This window comes from Dreissena polymorpha, chromosome 11 (genome assembly GCF_020536995.1).
Source record: "Dreissena polymorpha isolate Duluth1 chromosome 11, UMN_Dpol_1.0, whole genome shotgun sequence".
Classification (NCBI taxonomy): domain Eukaryota; kingdom Metazoa; phylum Mollusca; class Bivalvia; order Myida; family Dreissenidae; genus Dreissena; species Dreissena polymorpha.
Genome location: NC_068365.1, coordinates 1,163,869 through 1,176,237, shown reverse-complemented (window position 1 = coordinate 1,176,237; position 12,369 = coordinate 1,163,869). Strand labels below are relative to the sequence as shown.

Here is a 12,369-nt window from a genome sequence, read left to right as displayed (position 1 = left end):
ATCATGTTATCATTGCCAATCTTGCATAAAGACTGAAATCAGAACATAGTGATACACAGCAACAAGATCAGGTAATCATGGCTCATCTTGCGTAAAGACTGAAATCAGAACACAGTAATACAAAGCAACAAGATCAGGTTATCATGGCCAAACTTGTGTAAAGACTGAAATCAGAACATAGTGATACACAGCAACAAGATCAGGTAATCATGGCCAATCTTGCTTAGACTGAAATCAGAACATAGTGATACACAGCAACAAGATCAGGTTATCATGGCCAATCTTGCGTAAAGACTGAAATTGGAACATAGTGATACACAGCAACAAGATCAGGTAATCATGGCTCATCTTGCGTAAAGACTGAAATCAGAACACAGTGATACACAGCAACAAGATCAGGTTATCATGGCTCATCTTGCGTAAAAACTAAAATCAGAAAACAGTGATACACAGCAACAAGATCAGGTTATCATGGCTCATCTTGCGTAAAAACTAAAATCAGAACACAGTGATACACAGCAACTAGATCAGGTTATCATGGCGCATCTTGCGTAAAGACTGAAATCAGAACACAGTAATACACAGCAACAAGATCAGATAATCATGGCTCATCTTGTGTAAAGACTGAAATCAGAACATAGTGATACATAGAAATATAATCAGTAAATCATGGCAAATCTTGGGTAAAGACTAAAATCAGAACACAGTGATACACAGCAACAATATCAGGTTATCATGGCGCATCTTGCGAAAAGACTGAAATCAGAACATAGTGATACACAGCAACAAGATCAGGTAATCATGGCTCATCTTGCTTAAAGACTGAAATCAGAGAATAGTGATACACAGCAACAAGATCAGGTAATCATGGCTTTTCTTGCGTAAAGACTGAAATCAGAACATAGTGATACACAGCAACAAGATCAGGTAATCATGGCTAATCTTGCGTAAAGACTGAAATCAGAAAATAGTTATACATAGAAATATAATCAGTAAATCATGGCAAATCTTGGGTAAAGACTGAAATCAGAACATAGTGATACATGTCACAACAAGATCAGGTAATCATGGCTCATCTTGCGTAAAGACTGAAATCAGAACACAGTGATACACAGCAACAAGATCAGGTTATCATGGCTCATCTTGCGTAAAGACTGAAATCAGAACATAGTGTTACACAGCAACAAGATCAGGTAATCATGGCTCATCTTGCGTAAAGACTGAAATTAGAACATAGTGATACACAGCAACAAGATCAGGTAATCATGGCTCATCTTGCGTAAAGAATGAAATCAGAACATAGTGATACACAGCAACAAGATCAGGTAATCATGGCTCATCTTGCGTAAAGACTGAAATTAGAACATAGTGATACACAGCAACAAGACCAGGTTATCATGGCTCATCTTGCGTAAAGAATGAAATCAGAACACGATGATACACAGCAACAAGATCAGGTTATCATGGCTCATCTTGCGTAAAGAATGAAATCAGAACACAGTGATACACAGCAACAAGATCAGGTAATCATGGCTCATCTTGCGTAAAGACTGAAATCAGAACATAGTGATACACAGCAACAAGATCAGGTAATCATGGTTCATCTTGCGTAAAGACTGAAATCAGAACATAGTGATACATAGCAACAAGATCAGGTAATCATGGTTCATCTTGCGTAAAGACTGAAATCAGAACATAGTGATACACAGCAACAAGATCAGATAATCATGGCTCATCTTGCGTAAAGACTGAAATCAGAACACAGTGATACACAGCAACAAGATCAGGTAATCATGGCTCATCTTGCGTAAAAACTTAAATCAGAACAAAGTGATACATAGAAACATGATCAGTTAATCATGGCCAATCTTGGGTAAAGACTGGAATAAGAACATAGTGATACACAGCAACAAGATCAGATAATCATGGCTCATCTTGCGTAAAGACTGAAATCAGAACATAGTGATACACAGCAACAAGATCAGGTAATCATGGCTCATCTTGCGTAAAGACTGAAATCAGAACATAGTGATACACAGCAACAAGATCAGATAATCATGGCCAATCTTGGGTTAAGACTGGAATCAAAATATAGTGATACATAGAAACATGATCAGATATGCATTGAAAATGAAATCAGACATATAGACAACCTAAAACAAGTAAACTTCCTAACAGCTAAACTTAATAGCTGTCATTGTCATTTTGCAGAATAAGCATTTCGATAAGTTATTCTTAATCACACAAAATAAATTATAACGATTACTTACTGAAAATGGATCTACTTTCTCCCATGAAATGGGTGACCCCCATGAAGAAGGTCGCACCTTCTCAGGCAACGACTCAGGTATAAATACTAGTATGAAGAGAATGTCAAGAACAGCTATAGCTGTGGCTAGCCAGACAACAAAGTTATCACTGTACATGTGGCCCAGATAGGCCCCTATGGCTGGGCTGGTGACCAGACTAGCTGCAAACGTAGCCGACACCTGAAAGAATTAAAGTCATAAGACAGGGCAATCATAACAGATGACAAAACACTCACAAGACATAACAATTACAAGAAATAACAATCACAAGACATAACAATCACAAGAAATAACAATTGCAAGACATAAAAAAAAAAACACAAGACATAACAAACACAAGACATAACACACAAGACATAACAATCACAAGACATAACAATCACAAGACATAACACACACAAGACATAACAATCACAAGACATAATAATCACAAGACATAACAGTCATACAACATTACAATCATAACATGCAGTAATCTCTTGTCAATCAAGAGACATGAATATTATTAGACATGGTAATTTAAATTATAAGATGTGTCAGGCATAAGAATTGGCACACATTAAAAATGGAAATCATAAGAATAGGCATACATAGGCATTTGGAATTGTCCGCAGTTTAAGAACCATGCCATTCCGAATGATTAGCTAGGTGGCACTCAGATCGACAGTGAATATAAAGAATAACAGGTTACTGCCTGATCTTTTTGTAATATATCAGGCAAGACTTAGAATATTATAATGGCGAGGCTTGCAGAGCAGTTATTTTATTCATGCCGAGCCTGATATATTACAAAAAGATCAGGCAGTAGTTTGTTTTTCTGGTTATCATACCTCTACATCCCCAATTTTAAAGAAATAATGAAAGAATCGCTAAAAAGCTGCAGTTTTAGAAGGAAAGAATCCAACTTTATTCATTTGACGTGTTAATAATGATGTCATGAACACGCGCGCTTAATATTTGTAAAATTGTTTTTTGCTGTTTGTGTTGCATTTTGTGTTTACAGTACATTACATCTTGGTATCAAATTGTTTGTTTTGTTGAATCTGATTCCATTTTACTAAAAATGATTACTTTATAGTTGATTCTGAGTAATATGACCATTCTTCACACATGACTGATATAAAAACTTCCAGTTGACCATGATATAAAACAAGAGGGCCATGATGGCCCTGAATCGCTCACCTGACTAACCAAATACAATCCCAACCCAGATTTCATCAAGATAAACATTCTGACCAAATTTCATGAAGATTGGATGAAAACTGTGACCTCTATTGTCTACACAAGGTTTTTCTAATATTTGACCTATTGACCTTGTTTTTGACCCCAGGTGACCCAAATACAATCCCAACCCAGATTTAACCAAGATAAACATTCTGATCAAATTTTATAAAGATTGGATGAAAACTGTGACCTCTATTGCCTACAATAGGTTTTTCTATTATTTGACCTAGTGATCAAGTTTTTGACCCCAGATGACCCAAATACAATCCTAACCCAGATTTCTTCAAGACAAACATTCTGACCAAATTTAATGAAGATTGGATGAAAACTGTGACCTCTATTGTCTACACAAGATTTTTCTATTATTTGACCTAGTGACCTAGTTTTTGACCCAAGATGACCCAAATACAATCCCAAACCAGATTTCATCAAGATAAACATTCTGACCAAATTTCATAAAGATTGGATGAAAACTGCGACCTCTATTGTCTATACAAGGTTTTTCTATTATTTGACCTAGTGATCTAGTTTTTGACCTAGTGACCTAGTTTTACCCCAGATGACCCAAATACAATACCAACCCAGTTTTAGTCAAGATAAACATTCTAACCAAATTTCATAAAGATTGGATGAAAACTGTGACCTCTACTGTCTAACAAACAAATTGTTGAAGGTTTTTCTATTATTTGACCTAGTGACCTAGTTTTTGACCTCAGATGACCCAAATACAATCCCAACCCAGATTTCATCAAGATAAACATTCTGACCAAATTTCATAAAGATTAAATGAAAACTGCGACCTCTATTGTCTACACAAGGTTTTTCTATTATTTGACCTAGTTTTTGACCTAGTGACCTAGTTTTTGACCCTAGATGACCCAAATACAATCCCAACCCAGATTTCATCAAGATAAACATTCTGACCAAATTATATAAAGATTGGATGAAAACTGCGACCTCTATTGTCTATACAAGGTTTTTCTATTATTTGATCTAGTTTTTGACCTAGTGACCTAGTTTTTGACCTCAGATGACCCAAATACAATCCCAACCCAGATTTTATCAAGATAAACATTCTGACCAAATTTGATAAAGATTGGATGAAAACTGTGACCTATATAGTCTACACAAGGTTTTTCAATTATTTGACCTAGTTTTTGACCCGAGATGACCCAAATACAATCCCAACCCAGATTTCATCAAGATAAACATTCTGACCAAATTTCATAAAGATTGGATGAAAACTGTGACCTCTACTGTCTACACAAGCAAATTGTTGACGGACGCACACACGCACGCACGCACATACGGATGCCGGACATTTCACGGTTTCATTAGCTCACCATGTCACTTCGTGACAGGTGAGCTAAAAAATATATCAGGCTATGTTATATCAGGCAGATATCAATGCGGTGGTATGATAAAAAGGCTTACAAATTAATAAGCAGTCAGTACTCCTGCGAATGCAGTTGGATCGCCTTCTCCAGCAAATCATTTAATGGGAATAAAGACGGCTGTGAAACTTTAATTAAATACATTTTCTGCTAAGATTAAGTAGAGGTTTTCCCTGGATTGCAGATTCTTTTAACGCCGCGGAAACTTTTAAGTCAATTTGAAGGGTACAAAGAGTCCGTTGTGTATGAATGTTACAGTGTCTTGGTGTCTGTAGAAAGACAAGAGTGTTTAACTGAGTTGGTAGACTCATTGAGGTGGGGGTAAGCGCAGGTCAGCTGCTTAGCAGCAAAGAGCAATTAGTCCACCTCAAACCCGAAATCCCCTTGGTGCCTAGCACGGTTAATATCTAGCGACTTAATTTTGTTTCCGCTCTAGTAATGAAAGACAATGACGCCTAAGGACAATTCCTGAATGTATAGTTATTTTGTAACCCTAAGCCTTCAGAGAGCTTTGAGAGGCACATCGTGATTGCGAGGCTGCAGCAATGTGCTCGGTGGCAGCCTCTGAAAGTTGGTCCCGCGCTACGTAAGTCGCATCAACAAATTCCAAATCACTATAGACAATATTCTCTATTGATCCATGGGTTCACAAATTGAGCAAGTAATGCTCACCCTGCAACTTACCAGTCCGTACGCCTGACTGCGGTCCTCCTCTGTCGTGATGTCAGCAACATAGGCAAACACAACACTGAATGTCACCGCAAATATGCCCGACAGTGAGATCATTGTAAAGTACCACCTGAAGAAGAACAGTGGAAAAGCTTGATAGTACTTGACAGTCATTGTTTACACACTTTTTTCTTAACAAAATACTCACAGTTGCCATAAAAAAGTATTTGAAATTTTTTACTCAATTCGAAGTATCTTAGTGATTTTCAAAACATGAGGGCCTGAAAGGCCTAAAGTCGCTCACCTGAGAGGAAAGGAACTGACCTGTTCTGTACAGCACAAGATGTCATTAGAACAAAATGTTCTTACCAACTTTCATGACTAGTGAACACCCTGGCAGCCACATTTTTCAACAGATCACAACATTTTCATACACATCCAAGATATCATTTAAACAAATATTCTGACAAAGTTTCATGAAGATTCATGAATTCATATAAGGAAAAATGCCCCCGCCCCCTGGTGGCCATGTTTTTTAAGCAACTGGAACCATTTTCGAACTTGTCCAAGATGTCATTGGGACAAATCTTCTGACAAAGTTTCATGATGATCGGACAATAAATATGGGTTCTAGTGTTAAAAAGGTTTTACTATAGCTATATAAGGAAGAATGCCACGCCCCCTTGGTGGCCATGTTTTTCCACCAACCGGAACCATTTTCAAACTCATCCAAGATATAATTGGAACAAATCTTGTGACCACGTTTCATGATGATCGGACAATAAATGTGGTCTCTATAGTGTTAATAAGGTTTTACTATAGCAAAATATAGCCATATTAGAAAAATGCCCGGCCCCCTGGTGGCCATGTTTTTAAAGCAACCGAAACCATTTTCAAACTCATCCAAGATATCATTGGGACAAATCTTCTGACCAAGTTTCATGAAGATCTGCAAATTGGCCTCTAAAGTGTTAACAATGTTTTACTATAGCCATATAGGGAAAAATGCCCCGCCCCCTGGCGGACATGTTTTTAAACCAACCTGCATCATTTTTTAACTCGTCCAAGATATTATTGGGATGAATCTTCTGACCAATTTTCATGAAGATCGGACAATAAATGTGGACTCTAGAGTGTTAACAAGATTTTACTTTAGCCATATAAGGAAAAATGCCCCGCCCCTTGGCAGCCATTTTTTTCAAGCAAACGTAACCATTTTCAAACTCATCTAAGATATCATTATCACCAATCTTCTGACCAAATTTCATGAAGATTGGACAATAAATGTGGCCTCTAGTGTGTTAACAAGGTTTTACTAAAGCCATATATAACCATATAAGGAAAAATGCCCCGCCCCCTGGTGGCCATGTTTTTAAAGCAACCGAAACCATTTTTGAACTCATCTAAGATATCATTGGGACAAATCCTCTGACCGAGTTTCATGAAGATCGGAAAATAAATGTGGTCTCTAGAGTGTTAACAAGGTTTTACTATAGCCATATAAGGAAAAATGCCCTGCCCCCTGGTGGCCATGTTTTTCAACCAACCGGCATCATTTTTGAACTCGTCCAAAATATTATTGGGATGAATCTTCTGACCAAGTTTCATGAAGACCGGACAATAAATGTGGTCTCTAGAGTGTTAACAAGATTTTAATATAGCCATATATAGCCATATAAGGAAAAATGCCCGGCCCCCTGGTGGCCATGTTTTAAAAGCAACCAAAACCATTTTGAACTCATCCAAGATATCATTGGGACCATTCTTCTGACTAAATTTCATGAAGATCGGAAAATAAATGTGGCCTCACAGTGTTAACAAGGTTTTACTATAGCCATATAAGGAAAAATGCCCCGCCCCCTGGCGGCCATGTATTTCAACCAACCGGCACCATTTTCGAACTCGTCCAATATATTATTGGGATGAATTTTCTGACCAAGTTTCATGAAGATTGGACAATAAATGTGGCCTCTAGATTGTTAACAAGATTTATCTGTAGCCATTTAAGGAAAAATGCCCCGCCCCTTGGCAGCCATGTTTTTCAAGCAATGGTTACCATTTTTAAACTCATCCAAGATATCATTGGGAAAAATCTTCTGAGCAAGTTTCATGAAGATTGGAAAATAAATGTGGCCTCCAGAGTGTTAACAATGTTTTACTATAGCCATGTAAGGAAAAAAGCCCCGCCACCTGGCGGCCATGTTTTTAAACCAACTGGCATCATTTTCTAACTCGTCCAAGATATTATTGGAATGAATCTTCTGACCAAGTTTCATAAATATCAGACAATAAATGTGGCCTCTAGAGTGTTAACAATATTTTACTTTAGCCATATATAGCCATATAAGGAAAAATGCGCCTCCCCTTGGCAGCCATGTTTTTCAAGCAAATGTGACCATTTTCGAACTCATCCAAGATATCATTATCACCAATCTTCTGACCAAATTTCATGAAGATTGGACAATAAATGTGGCCTCTAGAGTGTTAACAAGGCAATTGTTGACGCCAGACAACGCACGACGGACAAATGGCGATCACAAAAGCTCACCATGAGCACCTTGTGCTCAGGTGAGCTAAAAAAAGTTTCTATTGTATTTTCCTAACTCAAATGGACAAATAATAGTGGTAGGTGAAAGATGGAATTTTCTGTTAAAATTAAGTTCAACAAGTCATGTTTTCCAATTACAATCCTTGTACGAGGCACATCTCTGGAATACTTACATGGGGCTTAGCTTCATAAGGGGTATGGGGGCGCACGTGAAAGACACTGTGAGTAGGAGGAAGGGTTTGCGGCCCCACACGTCAGACAGGGCCCCGATCAGAGGGGCAGCGAGGAACGACAGCATACCCTGAAACAGATAGCAGGAACCACTGGCGACCGTAGAAGCATCTTGATGTCTGGATTGAAATCAAAGTGGTAGACACAATGGAATAATTAGCACACACTGTTCCCTGTACACAAGAAATTGTGAAGAACAAGTTCAGGCTTTCCTCTAGGTGTTGAGGCACATTTTTGACACTGTGCCTAACTTTCCAAATCCTTTTTTTGGCCAACATGAGTCAATCGCAGCACTCGTATTTCATTAAGCATAAAACAAAAACTGAATTTTGTTTTAAATGAGAAACACATTGAAACCAGACAAAAAACACTATTTGCTGTTCCATATTTTAACTACAAAAAGCAGACTTTCTTGACCTAACAGCTGACTTTACATTGCAAAGCACTGGTCCACTTTGATTAAGTTATAGCTTAAATGTTAACACCATTATAACCTGTATACAAGAGGGCCATGATGGCCCTGAATCGTTCACCTGACTAACCAAATACAATCCCAAACCAGATTTCATCAAGATAAACATTCTGACCAAATTTCATAAAGATTGGATGAAAACTGTGACCTCTATTGTCTATACAAGGTTTTTCTATTATTTGACATAGTGACCAAGTTTTTGACCTAGTGACCTAGTTTTTGATCTAGTGACCTAGTGTTTGACCCCAGATGACCCAAATACAATCCTAACCCAGATTTCATCAAGATAAACATTCTGACCAAATTTCATAAAGATTGGATGAAAACTGTGACCTCTACTGTCAACACAAACAAATTGTTGACAGTTTTTCTATTATTTGACCTAATGACATAGTTTTTGACCTCAGATGACCCAAATACAATCCCAACCCAGATTTCATCAAGATAAATATTCTTGCCAAATTTCATAAAGATTGGATGAAAACTGTGACCTCTACTGTCTACACAAAGTTTTTCTATTATTTTACCTAGTTTTTGACCTAGTGACCTAATTTTTGACCCCAGATGACCCAAATACAATTCCAACCAAGATTTCATCAAGATAAACGTTCTGACCAAATTTCATAAAGATTGAATGAAAACTGCAACCTCTATTGTCAACACAAGGTTTTTCTATTATTTGACCTAGTTTTTGACCTAGTGACCTAGTTTTTGACCCCAGATGACCCAAATACAATCCCAACCCAGATTTCATCAATACAAACATTCTAACCAAATTTCATAAAGATTGGATGAAAACTGTGACCTCTACTGTCTACACAAACAAATTGTTGACGGTCGCACGCACGCACATACGGACGTCGGACATCACACGGTCACATGAGCTCACCATGTCACTTCGTGACAGGTGAGCTAAAAATGTATACAATTAACAAGTAGTAATCAAGCTTAAAATCTTCTAAGCCATTAAGTATAGGAGTAAGTTTCAATTTGTTTCTGTTGTTACACAAAAACGTCAATGTTTTAATACTGGTTGTTCAGTGTATTGAACAGTTACAAATTACAGTGGATATTAATACACTTTTTGCTGTTTTACTGTTAAGTCTTTATGTTGACGTCATGACATTATTATTCTCACAAAACTAAACAGTTAAAGCCTCGCTATAAACAAATAGTGTGGAATAAGTATATACAAATAATTTTTAAAAACAAGAGCACCGCCTTGCGGGTGCAGACCGCTCATCTATTTTCTTTTTAAAGGTGAAGGGACTCTCATTTTCAATCACAAAGGAGGGAGGAGTGGAGTGAAGAGGGGTGTATAGTGTGGGGTTGTGGACATTTATTACATTATCTTCCAAAAAAGCGGAAAAAAAAAAAAAATAATAAATAAATCGGGGGGGGGGGGGGGGGGGGGGGGGGGGGGGGGGGGGATTCTTGGGTGCGATGGTTTGGACGGTATTTCAAACATAACCGTTTAAAAAAAAAATGGGGGGGGGGTATAGTGTGAGGGGTTGTGGTGATAATTTGTGAGATGATCTTAAAAAAAAAAAAAAAAAAAAAAATCAAAAAAAAAAAATTGGGGGGGGGTGGGGGTGGGGGGGGGGGGGGGGGGGGTGGGGGTATAGTGTGAGGGTTGTGGTGGTCATTTGTGAGATGATCTTAAAAAAAAAAAAAAAAAAAAAAAAAAAAATTAGGGGGGGGGGAGGGGGGAGGGGGGGAGGGGGGGGAGGGCACGGGGGATGGTTTGGGTGAAGTCTATTGTGGTATGTCAGGTAAGAGTAGTTTCATCAAAGTATCAATCAAATCTAATCATAAATAAAGAAGTTATGGCAATTTTAGCAAAATTTAATAATTTGACCTTGAGAGTCAAGGTCATTCAAAGGTCAAAGTAAAATTCAAGTTGCCAGGTACAGTAACCTCATGATAGCATGTAAGTATTTGAAGTTTGAAAGCAATAGCCTTGATACTTCGAGTGGATCGAAACACAAAATTTAACCGTATATTAAAAGTTACTAAGTCAAAAAAGGGCCATAATTCCGTAACAATGACAACCAGAGTTATGCAACTTGTCCTTTTACTGTACCCTTATGATAGTTTGTGAGTGTTCCAAGTATGAAAGCAATATCTATGATACTTTAGGGGTAAAGTGGACCAAAACATAAATCTTAACCAAATTTTCAATTTTCTAAGTATAAAGGGCCCATAATTCCGTCCAAATGCCAGTCAGAGTTACATAACTTTGCCTGCACCGTCCCCTTATGATAGTTCATAAATCTTGCAAGTATGAAAGCAATAGCTTTGATACTGTAGGAATAAAGTGGACCTAAACACAAAACTTAATCAAATTTTCAATTTTCTAAGTATAAAAAGGGCACATAATTCTGTCAAAATGCCAGTCAGAGTTACATTACTTTGCCTGCACAGTCCCCTTATGATAGTTAGTAAGTGTTGCAAGTATGAAAGCAATAGCTTTGATGCTTAAGGAATAAAATGGACCTAAACACAAAACTTAACCAAAATTGTCAATTTTCTAAGTATAAAAGGGCACATAATTCTGTCAAAATGCATGCCAGAGTTATCTAACTTTGCCTGCCCAGTCCCCTCATGATAGTAAGTAAGTGTACCAAGTTTGAATGCAATAGCATTGATACTTACTGAGAAAAGTGGAACTAAACGCAAAACTTAACCAAAATTTTCAATTTTTTAAGTATAAAAAGGGCACATAATTCTGTCAAAATGCACGCCAGAGTTATCTAACTTTGCCTGCCCAGTCCACTCATGATAGTAAGTAAGTGTACCAAGTTTGAATGCAATAGCATTGATACTTTCTGAGAAAAGTGGACCTAAACGCAAAACTTAACCGGACGCCGACGCCAACGCCGACGCCGACGTGATGACAATAGCTCATAATTTTTTTTCAAAAAATAGATGAGCTAAAAATGTGGCAGTTTAACTGTTTTTGCAGATTATGGATTTTTATAGAAAATAAGTATTTCCAAATCAATTTCTCTAATAACTTGTGAAATGAAATTTGCAATCTACCGAAACCATCTACATATGGGTCGTGCTCTGTGAAATGGGGGTTTAATGCATGTGCGTCAAATGTCGTCGATAATCAAGGATGACACTTTCCGCTTTTATGATATTTTTCGCTTCAAGAAAGTCTCTTTTCAGCAAAAATCAAGTTTTTGTGGAAAGTGTCGTCCCTGATTAGCCTGTGCATACTGCACAGGCTAATCTGGGACGACACTTTACGCACATTCATTAAACCCCTTTTTCACAGAGCACGGCTCATATGAATTCCAATGGAAATATCGATGAGCTTAGCAACTGACCTTGACCCCCTGTATCAGTCCATTCATTAGAAACGTGTGGTTCGGGAACGTCTCATTCAGAACCTGTCAAAAAAGAATATGGTGTTGCCATGGTGACATGTCTTAACTTTTAATGATAACACTTTTTTGTATTACCAAATGTATATCAAGCTTAAAGCTGGTTGCCATGGTGACAGGTCTTAACTTT

The 12,369-nt window shown here is 37.6% G+C and overlaps 1 protein-coding gene across 1 annotated transcript in view; it reads right to left on the bottom strand.

Annotated features, from left to right (window-relative positions):
• The window catches only part of LOC127851705 (hippocampus abundant transcript 1 protein-like), a 49,412-nt gene that overhangs the window by 20,225 nt on the left and 16,818 nt on the right, over positions 1-12,369 (bottom strand). Inside the window, exons 3-6 of the mRNA XM_052385557.1 lie at positions 12,183-12,245; positions 8,318-8,445; positions 5,612-5,726; positions 2,271-2,489 (exon numbers count right to left, since the gene is read on the bottom strand). Of these exons, the coding sequence (XP_052241517.1) occupies positions 2,271-2,489; positions 5,612-5,726; positions 8,318-8,445; positions 12,183-12,245 (525 nt within the window). The remainder of the gene's footprint in view (positions 1-2,270; positions 2,490-5,611; positions 5,727-8,317; positions 8,446-12,182; positions 12,246-12,369) is intronic.